General features: G+C 41.4%; 1 protein-coding gene across 5 annotated transcripts in view; it reads right to left on the reverse strand.

Moving 5' to 3' along the window:
* Positions 1–21700: 21700 nt before the first annotated feature.
* MLLT10 (MLLT10 histone lysine methyltransferase DOT1L cofactor) overlaps positions 21701–23518 on the reverse strand; it is a 229860-nt gene continuing 228042 nt past the window's right edge. For all 5 annotated transcript variants that reach the window (XM_028156561.2, XM_028156559.2, XM_008148856.3 and 2 more), the window contains one exon: positions 21701–23452. In XM_028156561.2, the coding sequence (XP_028012362.1) occupies positions 23408–23452 (45 nt within the window). In that variant the 3' untranslated portion in view covers positions 21701–23407. The remainder of the gene's footprint in view (positions 23453–23518) is intronic.

Genomic DNA, 23518 nt, shown 5'->3' on the forward strand with positions numbered 1-23518 from the left:
GGGGGGAGGGGGGGTAAGGGCAGAGGGTGGGTGGGAACCGGGTGAAGAGGAGCAATGGGGGGAAAAAAGAGGAATAATTGTAATAATCTGAACAATAAAGATTTATTTAAAAAAAAAAAAGAAAAGGAAAGAAAAGAAAATATATGCCCTAGCCGGTTTGGCTCAGTGGATAGAGCGTCGGCCTGCGGACTAAAGGGTCCCAAATTCGATTCTGGCCAAGGGCACATGCCCATGTTGCAGGCTCAATCCCCGCACTAGGGGGCGTGAAGGAGGCAGCCATTCAATGATTCTCTCTCATCATTGATGTTTCTATCTCTGTATCTCTCTGCCTTCCACTCTAAAATCAATAAAAAATATATATTAAAAAAGAAAAGATAGATTGTAGGAAGATGGCTGCCAACGGGAAGGCAGACTGCAAGATAGTATGTGAGTGAGAAAACAAAGGGAGAGTGTGTGGTCGCATGGGGAGTGTTTGTTGGTGAGTTGAGGGACAGCTATACTCCAGGAGACTGTGGGGGACGGCCAGATGGGGCTCCCCTGACCGGGCAGCCCCTACTGCTGCTGGGTTCCCTCCCAGAGTGACCAGCTCAGACGTGGAGACCGCGCCATCTTGAAGGGGAAAGTGGATGTTACCGGAAGCCTGAAAAGCCCGGGGAATCTACAACTACGGCACCCAGCGAACAGCTGCGAACCCGAGAACACCGGTCCCCAAATGGCGCGAGCACACGATTCAGAGGAGCTCTACACCCCCTCACGGAAAGGTCAGATTTCCCCTGGGATAAGGTGAGGTCTGTGGTCCAGGAGGAGAGAGAAATGCGCACGGCAGGAGCTGGAGGACCGGGGGAAGTCTGCGCCTAGAAAAATCCGCGGCTGTTGGGGCTGGTGTGATCTGTGAATGTGGAAGGGGTTCTGCAGAGCTGCTAACAGAAGGGAACTCTAAAAAGCATCCCATTTTGATCTGGGCGCAAAAGGACAGCCTAAAACTTTTAAAAAGTGTGCCGGCTGCTTAGACCCAAGGGGAAAAAGACTGCACAGAATTTCGCGCAGCCCCGGAGTTCACACACTTACTCTGGCTCTTTTTTTTTTTTTTTCCTCTTTGAATCCTTGCTTTTGATTACTAAGCCCAATACATAGGATCACCCAATTGGGGACACTCTAAGAGACTGCAGGGGAAAGTTGTTTTTCTGGAACCTGGGGATCAGAGCAGGGAATAACCATCAGAGAATCAGCTCTGGGGCAACCCACTCCCCCAAACTGGTATTAAGTGCCACAGGGAAAGCAAAATCTAAGCACTAGCTAGAGAGGACCTATAGACCTGGAGGTCAATCCAGAAACACTGCCACCCAGGGGTTGAATCACAAATTGACTCTTGTGTAAACACAAATGAAGGAGTATAAGAAATAAAGACGTACTGCCTGCTTGAAAATCAGGACTGTGGCCTACAACACTGAGGAGGAGTGGAACGCAGAGATCTTCAATACTGTCCTGACTAGGAAACAGGCATGCCAAACAGAATAGTAGAGGAAGTGAATGACCTTCACTACTGCACATTTTTATTTTTTTTTTTCATCTTTTACTTAAGAAACTAAAGTTTTTTCTTTTTTCCCTCACTTGATTTTACCTATTTAATTATTACATTTTTCTTTTCTTTTTTTTTTTAAATATATTTTATTGATTTTTTACAGAGAGGAAGAGAGAGGGATAGAGAGTTAGAAACATCGATGAGAGAGAAACATCGATCAGCTGCCTCCTGCACACCCCCTACTGGGGATGTGCCCGCAACAAAGGTACATGCCCTTGACCGGAATCGAACCCGGGACCCTTGAGTCCGCAGGCCGACGCTCTACCCACTGAGCCAAACCGGCTTCGGCTACATTTTTATTTTCAATCAGTATTATTACTACTACTATTTTACCTTTTTTTTTTTAAAGTGTCATTTTATTTTCTCTTTATTTTATTTTGGGATTAGTGTTCTATATTCTATTTTCACCTTTCCTTTAGCATCATTTTACTCTATCGCAACTTTACCTTTATGCCAACACTCTCTTCCTCACTTTTCCCTTTTTGTTGTCCTGTTTCTCTTACCCTATTCCTGCTTTAGATTTTCCTATTCCTTCTTTTTACCCCCTGTTAAAATTTCACCCTACTTATATATCTAATTTCCAATCTCCTGCTCCAAGTCCATACACACCTCTCTCTTCTCTTTCTTCACTATCCAAAAAAAATTTTTTCTCTCTGTCCTTTTGTTGTTGTTTGCTTGATTGTTGATTATATCGGTTTTTTAATGCTTTTTTGTGAGATTGTTTTGCTTTTTCTTTGTGTTTTTTTGTTTTGTTTTTGTTTGTTTTTTGCTTCTGTTTTCCCTCGCCTTGCTTGATATTAGTTGTTGTTTGTAGTTTGCATTCATCTCCATGTACTTGTTGCTGGCATTTGTTGGGATTAGTGGCTGTTCTACTGGAGTTTTCTCCATATATATATATATAGTTTTTTCCCCTCTTTTTTCTTATTCTCTTTCTTTTCTCTCTTACTTTTTTTTTCCTTTTCCCAATTTCATTTTTGCACTCCATTTTTTTTCTCTTCTTCTTTCTCTCTTATCCTCTAATTCACCTTTCTCTGCTGGTCACCTTTATTTGGGGTTATTAATATCGTGAATGCATTTGTGTTCAGTGCCTTTGCATTGTACCTTGTTTTGTTGTATTTTGTGCCTTTAAATCAACGCAGGAGAGAGAGAACTACATAATCAGACACCCGGAGAAGAGAGATCATGGGAGACAAAGAAACAGCCTGCATATGAAAGAAAAGCAGGCATCACCAGAAAAGGAAGTAAACGAAATGGAGGCAAGCAAGCTGTCAGAGAAAGAATTCAGAGAAATGGTCATAAGGTGGATAAAAAGAATGGAAGACAAATTCAACAATATGTGTAAGAACCAAGAGGAAATGAAGAAGAACCAAGAAGAAATGAAAAATGACATCACTGCTATAAAGAACTCAATAGAAAGCATCAACAGCAGACTAGAAGAAGCAGAGGACCACATCAGTGAGCTAGAAGACAAGGTAGAAAAAAATACCCAAGTAGAGCAGCTTCTAGAAAAAAAAAATTAAAAAGCAGGAGGAGAGCCTAAGGGAACTTTGGGACAACACAAAATGAAACAACATCCTCATAATAGGGGTGCCAGAAGGAGAGGAAACTGAGCAAGGAATAAAAAACCTGTTTGAAGAAATAATGACAGAAAACTTCCCTGATATAGAGAAGAAAAAACCCACACAAATCCAAGAAGCTCACAGAGTCCCAAACAAAATGAACCCCAAAAGACCGATGCCAAGGCACATTATAATTAAATTGGCAAACACCAACGACAAAGTAAGAATCTTAAAAGCGGCCAGAGAGTGACAGAAAGTTACCTACAAAGGATCCCCCATCAGACTAGCAACTGATTTCTCAACAGAAACACATCAGGACAGAAGGGAATGGAATGAAATATACCAAGTCATGCAAAGGAAGGGTCTGAATCCAAGAATACTGTACCCAGCAAGGCTATCAATCAAAATTGAAGGTGAAATCAGGAGCTTCACAGACAAAAAAGGACTAAGGGAGTTTATTACCACCAAACCAGCAATGCAAGAAATGCTAAAGGGTCTGCTGTAAAAAAATAAAAATAAAATAAATAAATAGGAAGCGAAGAAGGAACACAGTGGTAAGAATAAAAATGATAACAAACAAGTACCTATGAATAATAACTTTAAATGTAAATGGATTAAATGCCCTAATCAAAAGACATAGGGTAACTGAGTGGATAAGAAAATATGACCCATATATCTGCTGTCTATAGGAAACACACCTCAGAAAAAAAGATGCACAGAGACTGAGGGTGAAGGGATGGAAATAGTTTTTTCAGGCTAATGGAAATGAAAAAAAAAGCTGGGGTAGCAATACTTATATCTGACCAATTAGATCTCAAAGTGAAGGACATAAAAAGAGATAAGGAAGGCCACTTCATAATACTAAAGGGAGCAATCCAACAAGAAGAAATAACTCTGGTAAACATATATGCACCCAATACAGGAGCACCCAAATACATAAATAAAACTCCTGGAGGATATCAAGGGAGAGATTGTCAGCAATACAATCATAGTAGGAGACTTTAATACCCCACTATGACCATTGGGCAAATCCTCTAAAACAAAAAATCAGCAAAGAAACATCAATCCTAAATGACTCACCAGACCAGATGGAATTAATTGACATCTTCAGAACATTTCACCCAAAGCCACAGAATATACATTCTTCTCAAGTGCACATGGGTCATTTTCAAAGATAGACCATATATTGGGTCACAGGCAAAGACTCTTCAAATTCAAGAAGATAGAAATCATATCAAGCATCTTCTCAGATCACAGTGGCATAAAACTGGAAATCAACTACAATAAAAACAATCCAAAAAAATCAAACACATGGAGACTAAATAGCATGCTATTAAACAATGACTGGGTTCCCAGAGAGATCAAAGAAGAAATAAAAAACATCATGGCAACAAATGACAATGAAAACACAACAATCCAAAATCTATGGGACACAGTGAAAGCAGTCTTGAGAGGGAAGTTCATAGCTCTACAAGCCTACTGCAAAAAAACAAGAAACAATGGTAATAAATTACCTAATCCTACAACTCAAAGAGTTAGAAAGAGAGCAACAAGAAAAGCCCAGCATAAGCAGAAAGAAGGAAATAATAAAGATCAGAGTGGAGATAAACAACATAGAGACCAAAAAAACAATACAAAAGATCAACAAAACCAAGAGCTGGTTCTTTGAAAGGATAAACAAGACTGATTAATCTCTAGCCAGGCTCTCCAAGAAGCAAAGAGAGAAGACCCAAATAAACAAAATCAGAAATGAAAGAGGAGAAATAATAACAGACCCCACAGAAACACAAAGGATTGTTTAAAAATACTATGAACAACTCTATTCCAACAAACTGGATAACCTGGAGGAAATGGACATATTCCTAGAAAAATACAAACTTCCAAAACTTAAATAGGAAGAATCTAAACATCTCAATAGGCCAATAACTATGGAAGAAATTGAAGCAGTCATCAAAAAGCTTCAGGCAAACAAAAGCCCGGGGCCAGATGGCTTCACAGGGGAGTTTTACCAAACATTCAAGGAAGAACTAAAATCTATCCTCCTCAGACTATTCCAAAAAAAAATTCAAGAGGAAGGAACACTTCCAAGCTCATTCTATGAAGCCAGCATCACCCTAATACCAAAACCAGATTAAGACAACACAATGAAAGAGAATTACAGGCCAATATCCCTCATGAACATAGATGCAAAAATCCTCAGCAAAATTCTAGCAAATCGGATCCAGCAGTACATCAGAAAGATCATACACCATGACCAAGTAGGATTTATCCCAGGAATGCAAGGATGGTACAATATCCGCAAATCAATAAATGTGATACATCACATAAACAAATTGAGAGATAAAAACCACATAGTCATATCAATAGATGCAGAAAAAGCACTTGACAAAACCCAACACCCTTTCTTGATAAAAACTCTCAGCAAGGTGGGAATAGAAGGATCATACCTCAACATAATAAAAGCTATATATGATAAACCCACAGCCAACATCATACTCAATGGGCAAAAACTAAAATCATTTCCCCTAAGAACAGGAACAAGACAGGGATGCCCACTCACCACTCCTGTTTGACATAGTACTGGAAGTATTAGCCATTGCAATTGACAAGAAGAAATAAAAGGCATCCAAATTGGAAAAGAAGAAGTAAAGCTGTCCTTATTTGCAGATGACATGATATTGTACATAAAAAAACCCTAAGGGTTTCAAAAAACTATTAGACTTAATAAATGAATTCGGCAATGTAGCAGGATACAAAATTAATACCAAGAAATCTATGGCATTTCTATACACCAATAGTGAACTTACAGAAAGAGAGACTAAAAAGGCAATCCCATTTACCATCGCACCAAAAAATTAAGATACCTAGGAATAAACGTAACTAAGGAGGTAAAAGACCTATACGTGGAAAACTACAAGACACTGAAAAAAGAGATAGAGGAAGACATAAACAGATAGAAGAACATACCATGTTCATGGATTGGTAGAATCAACATCATTAAAATGTCCATACTATAGATTCAATGCACTCCCCATTAAAATACCAATAGCATATTTCACAGACCTAGAAAGTACTCTCCAAAAATTCATCTGGAATAAAAAGAGACCCCGAATAGCCACAGCAATCCTGAAAAAGAAGAACAAAGTAGGAGGGATCTCAATACCAGATTTCAAGCTGTATTACAAAGCCACTGTTCTCAAAACAGCCTGGTACTGGCCAAAGAACAGACATATAGACCAATGGAATAGAATAGAGAACCCAGATATTGACCCAAACCACTATGCTCAATATTTGACAAAGGAGGCATGAACATACAATGGAGTCAAGACAGTCTCTTCAATAAATGGTGTTGGGAAAATTGGACAGATACATGCAAAAAAATGAAACTAGACCACCAACTTACACCATACACAAAAATAAACTCCAAATGGATAAAGGACTTAAACATAAGACGGGAAAACATAAAAATACTAAAGGAATCCACAGGCAGAGAAATCTCAGACATATGCTGAAGCAATTTCTTCACCGATACCGTTCCTAGGGCAATGGAAACTAAAGAGAAAATAAACAAATGAGACTACATCAAAATAAAAAGCTTTTTTTACAGCAAAAGAAACCATCAACAAAACAACAAGAAAGCCCACTGTATCGGAGAACATATTTGCAAATGTTATCACTGATAAAGGTTTAATCTCCAACATCTACAGGGAACTTATACAACTTAATAAAAGAAAGATAAATGATCCAATAAAAAAATGGGCAACGGACCTAAATAGAATCTTTTCGAAAGAAGACAGAAGGAAGGCCAAGAGACATATGAAAACATGCTCAAAGTCACTAATTACCTGAGAGATGCAAATCAAAATGACAATGTGATACCATCTCACATCTATCAGAATGGCTATCATCAACAAATCAACAAACGACAAGTCCTGGCGAGGATGCGGAGAAAAAGGAACCCTAGTGCACTGCTGGTGGGAATGCAGACTGGTGCAGCCACTGTGGAGAACAGTATGGAGTTTCCTCAAAAAACTAAAATGGAACTCCCATTTGACCCAGTAATCCCACTTCTAGGACTATATCCCAAGAAACTAGAAACACCTATCAGAAAGGATATATGTACCCCTATGTTCATAGCAGCACAATTTACAATAGCTAAGATTTGGAAACAGCCTAAATGCCCATCAGCAGATGAGTGGATTAGAAAACTATGGTACATCTACACAATGGAATACTACGCTGCTATAAAAAAGAAAGAATTCTTACCATTTGCAGCAGTATGGATGGACCTGGAGAGCATTAAGTGAAATAAGCCAGTCAGTGAAAGAAAATACCACATGATCTCACTCATTTATGGAAAATAAAGAACATTATAACCTGATGAACAAAAAGATAGACACAGAGGCAGTAAAGCATCGAACAGACTGTCAAATTACAGCGGGAAGGCTGGGGAGGGTTGGGGAGAGGGGGAAAGAGATCAACCAAGGGACTTGCATGCATGCATATAAGCACAACCAATGGACGCAAGACACTGCGGGAGGTTGGATGAGGGCAGGCGACGGGGGGTAGGGGAGGCTGGGGGAAGGTAAATGGGGGGAAAAAAGAAAATATAGGAAAATTATATATATAAGTATATTTTAATATAAAAATTGTCAATAAAATGACAGAGTAATGGGAGGTTTTTCCTTTCTTTTATCTGGTTTTCAATTTTTTTTTTCAAAAGTGGTCATGATACCTTTTGTAATTTAAGAAGTATGTAAATGCCAGCACTTGGTGTTACAAGAGGGGAGAGAGTGACGGGGAGAGTCAGGGCAGCCACACAGATGTATGAACCGGCGCTGCCTCCGAGGAGTTCGCACCGCGCGAAGCGTGCCGTCTCACAGGGGTTTGCTTCTACACACAGACTGGCCAAACCTCAACTGTGACCAAAGTCACAAAGGAAACTCACACGGCACAGAAGTCTCTCCTGCACTCACAGAATTGTAAACATTCCGTTCTTAGTGTGGAAGAGATATTTCTTTTAGTGCCAATAACATTTCAATTACTTAAAAAATATAACAACTTCCAAATATTTACAAAAGTTCACAACTATTTCATTTCGAAAGAACCAGTTTAATTTATCCAAAAGTGTAGGTTTCATTTTCAATAAGTGAAAGTAAGATTAATAACATTTGTCTCCTTGAGAATTCTAAAATTCAAAACAAAAGTCCATTCCCTACGTCTGCGAGTGAGAACAAACATTCCATCGCCTGGCGTACTAAGGCACCCTTTGCCCCCAATTCCAGGCCCTCTCCTGTCTGTTTTGGGGACAGTCCAGGGACAGCGACGGGGCATGCCATCTTCTGCCTGGTTGACAGAGAGCTTAAGAAAACAACTCGAAGCTTGTTGTTCTTGGCATTCACCCCTAGTGCTTGCTTTCCATCCACAGTTCCCATCACACGCCAACAGGACTAACGCTGAAGTCCGGACGGGAACCAGCTGAGGGTCCTTTCGAACCCTTTTCCAAGCATCACTACTGAGCACTGAGCCGCGGTCACTCAGAAATGTCCCAGAGAGAATCAACAATGGGGACGACAGAGCAGCCGCCAGAAAACTCGGGTATGGTTTATGGGGGAGGTGGAGGCTAGCCAGAACCTCAATTGAGTCAGCAAATTACAAAAGCACCAAGTTGCTAGCACAAATAAATGACACATTTTTAAGAAATGGAAAACTGTACAGCCAACTATAATTTTGTTCAGGTTAGATTATTTGCAGAATGTGAAAATTGGTGAGTTGATGATGAGTCACCTGTCATTCCTTAGCCTTGGAAAAGACATTTCAGAATCAAGTAATTACTTTCCATTTGTGTGTAAAAAGTCTTTCTAGGGACCTAAAATTCACTCTTTAATAAAGTTAAAAGCATAGAACCAGTTTTCGTTGTTTATTCAATTCTTTTTCTTTTTCTTTGAAAGAGAGAGAGAGAGGAAGGGAGATAGGGAGGGAGGGAGGGAGAGGGGGAGAGAGAGGGAGAGGAGAGAGAGAGAAACACTGATTTGTTGTTCCACTTATTTATGCATTCATTGGTTGACTTGTATGCGCCCTGACTGGGGATTGAACCCACAAGCCCTGCGTATGGGGGCGATGCTCTAACCAACTGAGCTACCCAGCCAGAGCCTGTTTATTCAGTTCTTTTTTAAAAAATATATTCCATTGATTTTTTACAGAGAGGAAGAGAGAAGGAGAGAGAGCCAGAAACATTGATGAGAAACATCAATCAGCCGCCTCCTGCACACCCCCCACCAGGGATGTGCCCGCAACCAAGGTACATGCCCTTGACCGAATCAAACCTGGGACCCTTGAGTCCACAGGCTGACGCTCCATCCACTGAGCCAAACCGGCTAGGGCTGTTTATTCAGTTCTTAATTACTAGGAGCAAATGACCCATATCTGTATATTCTGATTCAATTAAGTCTGGGATAAGCCTGAGGCTTGCTAATCTCTGCAGGTGATTCTGATGTATACCAACAGCCAGCACTACTGAATAGATCTGGATTTTTCTTTCATTTCAATGTCTTTGTTTAAAGCTAACGACATAAAGAAGAGACATTTAATCTTTATCAAGCATCAATATAATGTGCTACAATTAACTAATTCATCTGGAATTTATTTTCCTTTTATCTCCACTGTGATTGTTTTTTTCTTCTTTGCAATTTTCAGAATGCACTTTTCTCTCATCCAAGGATTGTCTAAGATTTAAACCCAGGGCGGTTTGCTCTGCACAGAGCTTTGCACAGTGTACCGAGTCTGCTCATAAGCAAAGTTTGGGTAACTCCAAGGTGGAACTACACTGATGTTCTACAGCACAGCCAAAGACGGGACAGCATCTTCCTCCTCTCCAAGCAGGACGGGCACAGAGTGATGTCTCCAAGTTGGTGACAGATGTCATTCCTGACTTCATCCCCCTCACAAGAACAATGACCAACTGTTCATGGATAAGACACCACCGAGGAAAAGCTCAGAACACGGGTACGGCTGAAGCACCCTGCACCTCAGAGAGCCAGACAAACATTACAGGGTAAGAGGAGCGCTGCACAGACTGCACGGCCCCTCCCCCGGCCAGCTCAGCACCTCACGGATAGCTCTCCCCTGAGCCTGCAGAGCCCAGGGCCGACACCGTACCCCAGTTCCATCCCATGGGGGTCACAGGGGGGTTTATGGGCTCCACCACTAGCAATCTGATTGTGATGGAGAAGGGGCATAGGGCTGGCAACAACCACCACTCGGGACTTGGCAGACCAAGTTCCTACCTGCAGTCCAAGGAGGAGTCCCAAGCAGCTGCTTCCCTCACCGGCAAGGCCAGGTGGTGGCACCGTGTGAGCAGGAGCTGGGGGTGAGGTGTGCAGCTTGGCGTGCGGTCTCCCCCGCTCAGGGAGAGCAGCTATTTTATAGCTCTGCCCACAGCTGATGTGGCTCCTGACCCCTCCCAACCAGAAAGCCTGACCGGGAGCACCTGGGAGGTGGCTGGAATTGGCCATGCCGATCCACCCAAGGAGGGGAGCTCCTTCACAGCCCCACCCAACCAGAAGGCCTGAGCGGGAACCCGGCAACGCTGGAGCAGAAGGCAGAGCTGATCATCGGCAGAGCAAGCCAGTGTCCTGTTCCGTCAGGGAAACTAATGTGTAGGCCATCGCCGAGTGCAGCCTTCAGCCGCCTGGACCTAAGCAGGCACTTCACAGGCAGCTGAGTAGCTAATCCCCCTGCTCACAGGGGCACCTGGGCAGAGAGCACATTCTGTGGTTTCCCAACCTGCAGAGCCTGATTTGGGTCCCTAAACAATAAGGCACCCAGGCCCTGGGGCTTATTCTGCTGCCCCTCCATGGGGGCATGGGAACTAATGCAGAGACCACCCACTACTTAGTATCCCAGCACCAACCGTCTAGTAAGCCTAACGAGAGAACCCAGGCACGGCCGCCCTTAGCCTCACTGGGGCAGGAAACCAAACCAGCAATCCTGACTCCCGACAGCAGCACCCCCCACCCTGACCTCAGGGCTCAGGCAGTGGCTTTGCCCCAACATAGACACTGATGGCAGGGCCTACCTGCCCAAGGATGTTACCAGCAGACACATTCAAAACCCCAAACTGGTCTGTCTAGTGAAAAACTCACCCAGAGCAAACCTGTGAAATCTGGAAAAGAAAATCGTTTACTCAGATGCACAGACACCAATGTAAGGAATCCAGGGTCATAAATAAAAACAGGTAAATGTGACATCACCAAAAGGAAACAAACAGAGCGCCAGTAACTGACCCTAATGAAACAGGTCTGTGATCTGTTAAAGAATTCAGAATAACCCTCTTAAGGAAATGGAGTGAACTACAAGAACACGAACAACTAAACAAAATTAGGAAAATAATGCATGAACCAAACGAGAAGTTCAACGAAGAAACAGAAACCATTAAAAAAAATCCTAGAGTCCAGCCGGTGTGGCTCAGCGGTTGAGCGACAACCCAGGAACCAAGTGGTCACAGGTTTGGCCCTAGCTGGTTTGGCTCAGTGGATAGAGCATCGGCCTGTGGACTGAAGTGTTCTAGATTTGATTCTGGTCAAGGGCATGTACCTCGGTTGCAGGCTCCTCCCCTGCCTGGGCCCTGGTCAGGGCGGGTGCAGAAAGCAACCAATCGATGTGTTTCTCTCACATCGATGTTTCTGTCTTTCCCTTTCTCTTCCACTCTCTCTAAAAATCAATGGAAAAATATCCTTGGGTGAGGATTAACAACAAAAAAAAAAAAAACCAAACAAACAAAAAAAGAGGTTACAGGTTTAATTCCTGATCAAGGCATCAATGCCAATTAGGGGGTGAGCAGGAGACAGCCAATCAATGATGTTTCTCTAGCGTCAATATTTCTATCTCTATCCCTCTCACTTCCTCTCTCTAAAAACAAAACTAGCCCTAATCGGTTTGGCTCAGTGGATAGAGTGTCGGCCTGCGGACTCAAGGGTCCCAGGTTCGATTCCAGTCAAGGGCATGTACCTTAGTTGCGGGCACATCCCCAGTAGGGAGTGTGCAGGAGGTGGCTGATCGATGTTTCTCTCTCATCGATGTTTCTGACTATCTTTCTCCCTTCCTCTCTGTAAAAAATAAATATATTTTTAAAAAATAATAATAACCTTAAATGTAAATGGCTTAAATGCTCCAATCAAAAGACATAGGGTAGCTGAATGAACATGAAAACATAACCCAAATATACAAGAAACCCACTTCAGAACAAAAGACTCATACAGGATGGAAGTGAAGGGATGGGAAAAATTTCAAAGCAAATGGAAACAGAAAAAAGTTGGGGTGGCAATACTCATATCTAACAAAATAGACTTCAAAATGAGGGCCATCACAAAAGACAATAAAGGTTCACTATATAATACTAAAGGGATCGATCCAACAAGAGGATATAACCCTGGTAAACATATATGTACCCAATATAGGAGCACCTAACTATATAAAAAAACTTCTAGAGGACTTTAAGGGAGAGATTGACAGCAATATAGTCATAATCAGGGGTTTTAACACCCTGCTGACTTCACTGGATACATCTTCCAGACAAAAAATTAACAAGGAAACAGTGACTTGAAATGACACACTGGATCAGATGAATCTAATTGACATTTATAGAATAATTAACCCCAAAGCTGCAAAATATACATTCTTCTCAAGTGCACATGGGTCATTCTTAAAGACAGCCCATGTTAGGACACAAAACAAGTCTCTACAAGTTCAAGAAGATTAAAATCATATCAAGCATCTTCTCAGATCATAATGGAATGAAGTTAGGAATCAACTACAGTAAAAACTCAAAAACATTCAAACACATGGAGGCTAAATAGCATGTTATTAATGAATGGGTTACCAATGAGATCAAGAAAAAAAATAAAAAACATCCTGGAAACAAATGACTATGAAAACACAACAATTCAAAATCTCTGGGATACAGCAAAAGCAGTCTTGAGAGGGAAGCTCATAGCACTACAGGCCTACCTCAAAATACAAGAAAAAATTATTAATAATATACTATTTAACCCTACAACTTAAAGAATTAGAAAGAGAACAAGAAGAAAAGCCCAGAGTAAGTAGAAGAAAGGAAATAAAGATCAGCGTGGAAATAAATGACATAGAGACTGAAAAAAAAAAAAATACAAAAGATCAATGAAACCAAGAGCTGGTTCTTTGAAAAAATAAACAAGATGATAACCTTTAGTCAGACTCATCAAGAAACAAAGAGATGGGACCCAAATAATTAAAATTAGAAACAAAAGTGGTGAAGAAACAACTGACATCACAGAAATACAAAGAATTGTAAGAAAGTATTATGAGCAACTATATGCCAATAAGCTGGACAATGTGGATGAAATGGGCAAATTCCTAGAATAATACAATCTCAAAAAACGGAATCAGGAAGAATCATAAAACCTGAATAGGCCTGTTATCATCAATAACAACTGATGACATTGAAGCAGTAATCAAAAAACTCCCAACAAACAAAAGCCCTGATCCAGATGGCTTCACAGGGGAGTTTTAACAAACATTCAAAGAACTAATACCTATCCTCCTCAAACTATTTCAGAAAATCCAAGAGGAAGGAACTCTTCCAAATTCTTTTCCCCGAGGCCAGCATTATCCTAATTCCAAAACCAGATAAAGACACTACAAAGAAAGAGAATTACCGGCCAATAGTGTGGTGAAGGCCTGGGTGGGGGTGTGGTGTTAACTACAAGGGGTCAATGGGGGGAAAAAGGGGACATATGTAATACTTTCAATAATAAAGTCTTTAAAATAAATAAAAATAAAATAGGATGTTATAATTTTAAGATATTTTATTAACCACAGGCAACAGATCATAATAAAGAGGTCGAATGATACTAATACCAAAGGACATTAAAACACATACAGTGACACATACATATACATTAAAAAAAAAAACATGACCCATCTATATGCTGCCTATAAGAAACATTCTTTAGATGTAAGAACACACACAGACTAAAAGTAAAAAATATATTCCATACAAATGGTAACCAAAATAAGCTGGAGTAGCTATATCAGACAAAACAGAATTTAAAACAAAAACTATAATGAGCAAAGAAGGGTGCTATATAATGACAACAGGGTCAAACCAATACGAGGATATAATATATTTAAATACTTATGCATCCAGTCCTGGCCGGGTAGCTCAGTTGGTTAGAGTGTCATCCAGATACACCAGGGTTGCGGGTTCGATCCCTGGTCAGGGCACATATAAGAATCAACCAATGATGCCTTTCTCTCTCCCCTTTCTTCTCTAAAATATTTTTAAAAATCTATTTAAAAATACTTTCGCATCCAACACAGAAGCACCTAAATACATAAAGCAAATATTATCAGACCTAAAGAGAGAAATAGAAAGCTATGTAATAGTAGGGAACTTGAATTCCCCACTTACTCAATGGATAGAGCATCCAAACAGAAAATCAATAAGGTCACATTGGTGTGAGCATGCTCAACCAGATGGACTACCTGACAGCTACAGAGCATTCCATTAGCAACAGATACACATTCTTCTGAAGTGAACATGCAACAATTTCCAACACAGATCATTTTAGACCACAAAACAAGTCTTAATAAATTTAGAGGATTGAAATCATATCAAACATCTTCTCCAACCACAACGGTATGAAACTAGAAAATACACAAGGAAAACTGGAAAAATCACAAATATGTGGAAATTAAACAACATTCTACAGAATAACCAACGGGTCAAAGAAGAAATCAAGAGAAAAAACACCTTGAGACAAATGAAAATGGAAATGTAACATATCAAATTTATAAGATGAAGCAAAAGCAGTTCTAAGAAGTTCATAGCAATAGATGCCTACCCCAAGAAACAAAAAAGTCTCAAATAAACAACATAACTTTATATCTCAAGAAACTATAAAAGAACAAATGAAGCCCCAACTAAGAAAGAAATAAAGATTAGGGCAGAAATAAATGAAATATAAACTAAAAAGAATATAGAAAAGATCAATTAAACTAAGAGCAGTTTCTTTGACAGGATAAACAAAACTGATACATTGCAGATAAACTTACACACAAAAGAGAGGACTCAAATAAAATCAGAAATAAAAGATGTTATAACTGAATATTACAGAAATACAGGGGATCATAAAAGACTACTATGAACAATTATAATCCAACAAATCGGACAACCTAGAAGAAATGGATAAATTCTTGGAAACATACAACCTACCAAAACTGAATCATGATGTAGAAAATTGAAACAGACCTTTTACTAGCAAGGAGATTGAACCAATAATCAAAAACCTCCAAAGAAACAAAAGTCCAGGACCAGACTGCTTCACAGGCAAACTCTACCAAATATTCAAAGAATACTAATCCTTCTCAAACTCTTCAAAAAATGAAAGAGGGAACCCTTCCAAACTTATTTTACATGGGCAGCGTTAACCTGACACCAAAACCACACAGAGGACACCACACAAAAAAAATCCCAATATTCCTGAGGAACATAGATGCAAAAATTTTCAACAAAATATTTACAAACTGAATTCAAAGACACATTAAAAGGATCATACAACATGATCAAGTGGGACTTACTTTAGCGAGGCAGAGATGGTTCAGCATCCACAAATCAATCGATTTGATACTCCACAGTAACAAAAAGGTTAAAATTACAGAAGCATCTCAGTAGATGCTGAAAAAGCATTTGACAAAAATTCAAAATCCATGTATGATTACAAACTCCAAACAGATGGGTATAGGGAAAACATACTTCAACATAAGAAAGGCAGCATAATACGACATGCACATACCTAGCATCATACTCAACTGTGGAAAGCTAAAAGCTTTCCCTCTAAGATCAGGAACAACACGAGAACACACTCTCTCACCACTTTTATTCAACACTAGAGTCCTGGTGCATGAAATTCGTGCCCAGGGGAGGGGTGTCCCTCTGCCCTGTGTGCAGCTTCTCCAATCCGGGACCCCTCGAGGGATGTCCAGGACTGCTGGCTCCTAACTGCTCACCTGCCTGCCTGATGCCCCTAACTGCTCCCCTGCCAGCCTGATCCCCCTAATTGCTCTCCCCTGCCAGCCTGATCCCCCTAACTGCTCTCCCCTGCCGGCCTGATCCCCCTGACTGCTCTCCCCTGCTGGCCTGATCACCCCTAACTGCTCTCCCCTGCCAGCCTGATCGCCCCTAACTGCCTCTACCTCAGCCCCACCATGTGGCTCTGTCCAGAAGGACGTCCGGACGGTCGTCCGGAAGATGTCCGGTCTAATTAGCATATTACCCTTTTATTAGTATAGACAGTATTGGAAGTCCTAGCAGGAGCAATTAGGGAAGAAAAAGAAAAGGCATACAAATGGAAAGAAAGCACAACAGTCACTTTTTCAGATGACATGATAAACATATAGAAAACTTAAACACTCCATCAAAGAATTATAAGAATAAATTTAGTCAAGTTGCAAAATACGAAATCAATGTACAAAAATCTGTTGTTTCTTCACACTAATAAACTATCAAAAAGAAAAATTAAGAAGACAATCCCATTTACAAATGCATCAAAAAATAAAATAACTAGGAATAAATTTAATCGAGGTGAAAGACCATATTGAAAACTACAAAACATTAATAAAACAAACTGAAAAAGGCACAAATAAATGGAAAGAAATTTGATGCTTATGGTTTGGAAGAATTAATAATGTTAAAATGTCCATACCTACCCAAAGCAATCTACAGATTCAGTGCAATCCTTATCAAAATTCCAATATCATTTTGCATAGAAATAGAATTTGTAGGGAAGCACAAAATAACCCAAATAGCTAAACCTATCTTGAGAAAGAAGAAGGCTGGAGGAATCACACTCCCCTATTTCAAACTATATTAGAAGGCTATAGTAATTGAAACAGTATGGTATTTGGCATAAAAACAGACACATGCCCGGGTTGCAGGCTTGATTCCCAGTAGGGGCTTGCAGGAGGCAGCTGATCAATGATGCTTCTCTCTCATCGATATTTCTCTCTATTCCTCTCCCTTCCTCTCTTTAAAAATCAATAAAAACATGTTTTTAAAAAATGGGCAGAAGATCTGAATAAACATTTTCCAGAGAAGACATTTAGATAGCCAACAGTACCGTATGAAAAGATGCTCAACATCATTAATCATCATGTAAATACTAGCCGCCCATTGCAGGAATACTCCTGCAAGAATAGGGCTTCCTGCAGCCTGAGCCAAGTTCCCACCTGTCTCCGCTGCCTTGCTCCCTCCCTCCCGTCTCTGCTGCCTCGCTCTCTCCCTCCCATCTCCGCTGCCTCGCTCCCTCCCTCCCGTCTCTGCTGCCTCGCTCCCACCCGTCTCCTCTGCCTCTCTCCCTCCAGTCTCCTCTGCCTCGCTCCCACCCATCTCTGCTGCCTCGCTCCCACCCATCTCCTCTGCCTCTCTCACTCCAGTCTCCTCTGCCTCGCTCCCACCCATCTCTGCTGCCTCGCTCCCACCCGTCTCCGCTGCCTCGCTCCCACCCGTCTCCTCTGCCTCTCTCCCTCCAGTCTCCTCTGCCTCGCTCCCACCCATCTCCGCTGCCTCGCTCCCACCCATCTCCGCTGCCTCGCTCCCACCCGTCTCCTCTGCCTCTCTCCCTCCAGTCTCCTCTGCCTCGCTCCCACCCATCTCCGCTGCCTCGCTCCCACCCGTCTCCTCTGCCTCTCTCCCGTCTCCATTGTCTCACTCCCACCCATCTCTGCGGCCTCACTCCCTCCCGTCTCCGCTGCCTCGCTCCCTCCCTTCTCTGCTGCCTCGCTCACTCCCTTCTCCCCCGCCCTGCCTGCTTCCCTCTTTTCTCCACCGCCCCGCTTGCTTACTTCTCTGCAGCTTTGCTCCCTTCTGCAGTGCTTGGCTTCCTTCTCCACTGTCTTCAGTCTTCGCTCTGCGCCTGGACATGCAAGTTAACTGCCATCTTGGCTGGGTTAATTTGCATATCACTCTTGATTGGCTGGTGGGCGTGGCTTGTGGGTGTAGCGGAGTGATGGTTAATTTGCACATTACTGTTTTATTAGATTGGATAATAAAAGCCACAATGAGATATCACCTCACACCTTTTGACCAATATCAGAAATAACAAGTGTTGGCGAGGAAGTGGAAAAAGGGGAACCCTGTGCACTATTTTTTTTAAAATAAATCTTTATTGTTCAGATTATTACAATTGTTTCTCCTTTTTTCCCCTATATCTCCCCATCACCTGGTTCCCTCCCCCGCCCCATTGTCCTTATCCATAGGTGTATGATTTTTGTCCAGTCTCTTCCCATACCCCCCACACAGACACCCCTTTCCCCCTGAGAATTATTAATCCACTCCCATTCTATGCCTCTGATTCTATTATGTTCACCAGTTTATTCTGTTCCTCAGATTTTTAATTCACTTGATTTTTAGAATCACTTGTTGATAGATATGTATTTGTTGTTCATAATTTTTATCTTTACTTTTTTCTTCTTTTTAAAGAATACCTTTCAGCATTTCATATAATACTGGTTTGGTGGTGATGAACTCCTTTAGCTTTTTCTTATCTGTGAAGCTCTTTATCTGCCCTTCAATTCTGAATGATAACTTTGCTGGGTAGAGTAGTCTTGGTTGTAGGTTCTTGCTATTCATCACTTTGAATATTTCTTGCCACTCCCGTCTGGCCTGCATAGTTTCTGTTGAGAAATCAGCTGACAGTCGTATGGGTGCTCCCTTGTAGGTAACTAACTGTTTTTCTCTTGCTGCTTGTAAGATTCTCTCTTTGTCTTTTGCCCTTAGCATTTTAATTACAATGTGTCTTGGTGTGGTCCTCTTTGGATTCCTCTTGTTTGGGGTTCTGTGCGCTTCCTGAACCTGCAAGTCTATTTCTTTCACCAGGTGGGGGAAGTTTTCTGTCATTATTTTTCAAATAGGTTTTCAGTATCTTGCTCTCTCTCTTCTGGCACCCCAAAAATTCGGATATTGGTACGCTTAAAGCCATCCCGGAGGCTCCTTATGCTATCCTCACACTTTTGGATTCTTCTTTCTTTCCGCCTCTCTGGTTGGGTGTTTTTTTCTTCCTCATATTCCAGATCTTTGGTTTGACTCTTCGGGTGCGGTGGTCTACTCTGTATATTCTTTATTTCAGACAGTGTATGCATAATTTCTGACTGGTCCTTTTCCATTTTTTTGGTATTCTCATTTAGGTCCTTGAAGGTCTCTTCAAGTTTCTCAGCGGTTTTTAGAAGATTCTTGAGTAACCTTATAAATATGGTTCTGAACACTGTGTCGTCCATTAGTTTGCTTTCATCTATTTCTCCTACTTGTGACATACTTCGATGTCTCCACATTTTGGCTGCCTCCCTGTGTTGATGGAGTGGCTTTGTGTGGTCGGTGACCTATAGGGGCCGGTAGCTCAGCTTCCCCAATCACCCTAGGTGGTCGCTGTTGGTACTCCCCTTTGTGGGCTGAGTGGAAAGTCTTGGTGTAGTTAAAAGCCCTGATTGCTGTTGGGAGGAATTGACCTCTGGTCCAATTGGTTGTGAGGGCCTGCTGTGTCTATAACGGAAGAATTGCTGTGCTGGAGACACAGTAGGGCTTTGGTGCTCACTGAGTCTGCCTCTTGAATGTGTCCCTTATGAGAGTGGTTGAAATCTGGTGTCATCCACACCGACAGAAAAGTCACTCTCACTCTCCGACCGATGGCCGAGAGTCCCGTAGGCGTCTGGGTCCCCCGCGTGTCCCCAGAAACTGGAGTTCAGAGTGGTTGGGATTGTTGGTATCACTGGCGGGAGTTGATCTCCAAGCCAGTTGGCTGTGAGGATCAGCAGTGTCTCCGCTGGGAGAGCTTCTGTGCTCAGCTTGGATGGGGCGGAGTCTCAGGGTGGCGCAGACAAGCTTTGGTTTCCCGTCTGCTCCCCACTTAGAGGGGCGGTTTCTCCATGCCCGAATTAATGGCTGCGCGCCTCTGAGAGAAGGCAGCTTTCGAGCCTCTCCTGCTGCCTAACAGACCAGTTTCTCCCCAGCTGGGGCTGGATTTCAGTGCAGACCAGAGGTTTTGTTTTTCTCCCGAACGAGAAATCCAGTCACTGGGAGGGCTGTGCTCAGCTTGGATGGGGCGGAGTCTCAGAATGGCGCAGACAAACTTGGTTTCCGTCGGCGCCGCCCTAAGAGGGGCGGATTCTCCGTGCCCGAATTAATGGCTGCGCGCCTCTGAGAGAAGGCTGCTCTCAAGCCTCGTCCGCTGCCAAACAGCCCAGTTTCTCCCCGACCGCAGCTGGATTTCAGTGCAGTAGGGAGGTTTTGTTTTTCTCCCAAACAAGAAAGCTAGCCATGCACCGTCTGCTGCCCTCCCTCTCCGTGCGCTGCGAGCAAGCCTGCCGTGTATTCAGCCGCCCGCCCTTTCCTCGCTCACGGATCTCCGCACCTCCACAGCTCCTGAGGCTCAGCGTCCCCCTCTCTTTTTTCTCTAGTTGTAGGTTTTCCACTCTGCCAGCTTTCCGGTGGTTCTGGACAGTGTGCGCTCTGTTTTCCAGTTGTAGTTTCAAAATTGTTGTGGTAGGCAACAATTAGGTGTTTACCTTATGCCGCCATCTTGGTTTCTCAACCCTGTGCACTATTGCTGAGAATGTAAATTGGTGCAGTCACTATGGAAAATAGTGTGGCAGTACCTCAACAAATTAAAAATGGAACTACTATATGACCCAGCAATTCAACTTCATATAATCTTTCACTCTGAAGAAAACAAAAATACTAATTGGAAAAGATATATGCGCTCCCCCCCCCCCCCTGCCATGCTCATTGCTTTATTACAGTAGCCAAGATATGGAAACAACCTGCATGCATCCATGGATGAATGGATAAAGAAATTGTGGTATCTATAATAATAAAAGCGTAATATGCTAATTAGACCAGGCATCCTTCCGGACAACCAGGGCTGCGAGGGCCAAGCCCCTTGCACAAATTTTGTGCATCGGGCCTCTATTATCTATAGAATGGAATATTATCCAGCCATAAACAAGAAACCCTGTGCTTGTGACAACATGGATGGGCCTTGAGGGCATTATGCTGACTGACAGAGAGACAAATACTGGAGGGAGGGAGGGAAGGAGGAAGGAAGGGAGGGAGGGAGGAAAAACCTAACAACAAAAAAAAACGAAAAAGAACAGATTTGTAAGTATCAGAGGCAGGGGAGGGCAGAAGTGGGAGGGGGAATTGGTCACCCGGTGCAAACCTTCAGTTATACGATAAGTAAATGCTAAGGGATATAATGTACAACATGAGGACTAGAGTCAAAACTGCTTTATGGTATATTTAAAAGTTATTAAGGGAGTAAATCCTAGGAGTTCCTGTCACAGGAAAAAAACATTTATTCTCTTTCCTTGTGCATCTTTATGAGATGACAACTAAACTTATTGTGGTAATCATCTCAATATATGTAAGTCAAATTATTATACTGTACACCTTAAACTTATACAGTGCCATATGTCAATTATAGCTCAATAAAACTAGAAAAATGGCAGAGTTATAAACATTATTAAATTTTATTAACAAAAACTTTGTACATTTCCTTTAATACATGTGGAATTTTACATCTAGGTAAAATAACAACACATTCAAAATTTGCAATTTATACAAATTGTTACAGAATAACAATCAGTGGGTTAAATAAGTAAAATAAACCACACCGATTTTTTAAATTATCTACAAAAGATTTGACTTTCTTTAAAATTCCCCTGAACATATAAAAATAAATTAATTTTACTTTTCAATTAAATCTACTAATTAGAAATATTACAAATCAAAATATCAATGTTATCTTATGAATTTTTCACAATACAAAACAGATTCACAAAACCTTATTTACAGAAATGAGGTAAGAACTGTGCAATGTTTAACCAAGAGACATATTGCAGAATTAACATGTTCTTCCAGCTAAGTACACAGTGGAGGTCTAATTAGAGCTGGGTCTTTTCCACTAATAACTCACACATTTAAGAACAGTTCAATGATTATATCCCCAATTGTTTAATTTATAACAGCCATCCTGTCACACCAGGAGTGTGGCTACCTAAAGTAGGTCTGTCATACAGACTTCACCTGTTTCAGGAACTGTAGCGGTGGGTTGCTTGTCTTATTTTGTTTGAAATCAATATCAGAAATGGGAAGTTTTTAAATTAAAAAACAAAAATTCTTACCAAATCCACTCATTTTCCTTGTGACTCATTAGTGGATAAATACCCAGGTAACAGTTTTGCCTGAGCTATCTACGGCGGCATAGAAAGTTTTTAATAAAGGCAGAACCATGGGGAAGCTGCTGGTGCAACACTGACTATTGCTGCTACTTACAAGGACTGACTATAGTGCAGTATAGTGCAAGCTCAGCTGGTTAGAGCCATTTCAACACCATGGAGGTACTAACAGGCACTTGATTCAGGCCAAACCCTACCATCAGTTTCCAGAGTGGCCCCTCTTTCTGAAAGAAATCTTTCACTTTGAATTGATCTTGTCCCCCCAGCAGCCTTAGAACTCATTTAACTCAAAGCTTTGTTGAAATATGAGTAGGTCTTAACACTAAAGAAAAAGCATTTAGCAAAAGAAAATTACCTTTAGCATAAGCAGACATTACCCTCCTAACTTGATTACCAAAATTGGCCAAATCCCGTAAGAAAGGAAATTTTTATAACAAAGATTACCAAGTCCCTGTTTATGACCTATTTATTTGCAATAACCAATAAAACTCCAGAAGAAATTGGACAGTTCCTTGAAATTTGTTTTGACTCAAAGAGCAAGCACACTGTAATCCAAACAAAATATACTTGTTACCCAGACAAGCTTCATTCCAACTTGTACAAGATACAATAGTTTATAAATGAAGCAAGTCTTTAGTTTTGCTGTTCATCTCTCCAATTTTAACAAAATTAGTTGTGTACCAACTATATTAAATTTCTCTTAGGTTGATAAACTCATTGCATGTAAATTATTTCACTGACAAAAGTTAGTTACTAAATTTTCTTTCAAAGTTCAAAAAATCTGAGTGAGGGGTGGGGGACATGGGAATTCCATTTCAGTGCAACAAAGCAACAAGAAAATTAATCAAAGTCTTAAAAGAATGTCCTTGTGGCAATTAGTCCTCTGTTGTGCGGTTAGTTTCTTGTTGCGTTTCTTCATAGGTGTAGTAAGAGGACTGCAACAGCAGCCAATGAAGTGCTAGGACAGCAGGACAGGCAATTTCTAACCGTTTCTCAACTGTCAACTTTTCTCTTGAGCAACAGGCCCGGATTTATCACTAAGTCTCTGCAGTTAAAACAAACAAAATCAGATGCATTAGCTAAATCAATTTTTGGCCCACATTTGAGGTAA

Source organism: Eptesicus fuscus, chromosome 2 (assembly GCF_027574615.1).
Source record: "Eptesicus fuscus isolate TK198812 chromosome 2, DD_ASM_mEF_20220401, whole genome shotgun sequence".
In the NCBI taxonomy this organism is placed as follows: domain Eukaryota; kingdom Metazoa; phylum Chordata; class Mammalia; order Chiroptera; family Vespertilionidae; genus Eptesicus; species Eptesicus fuscus.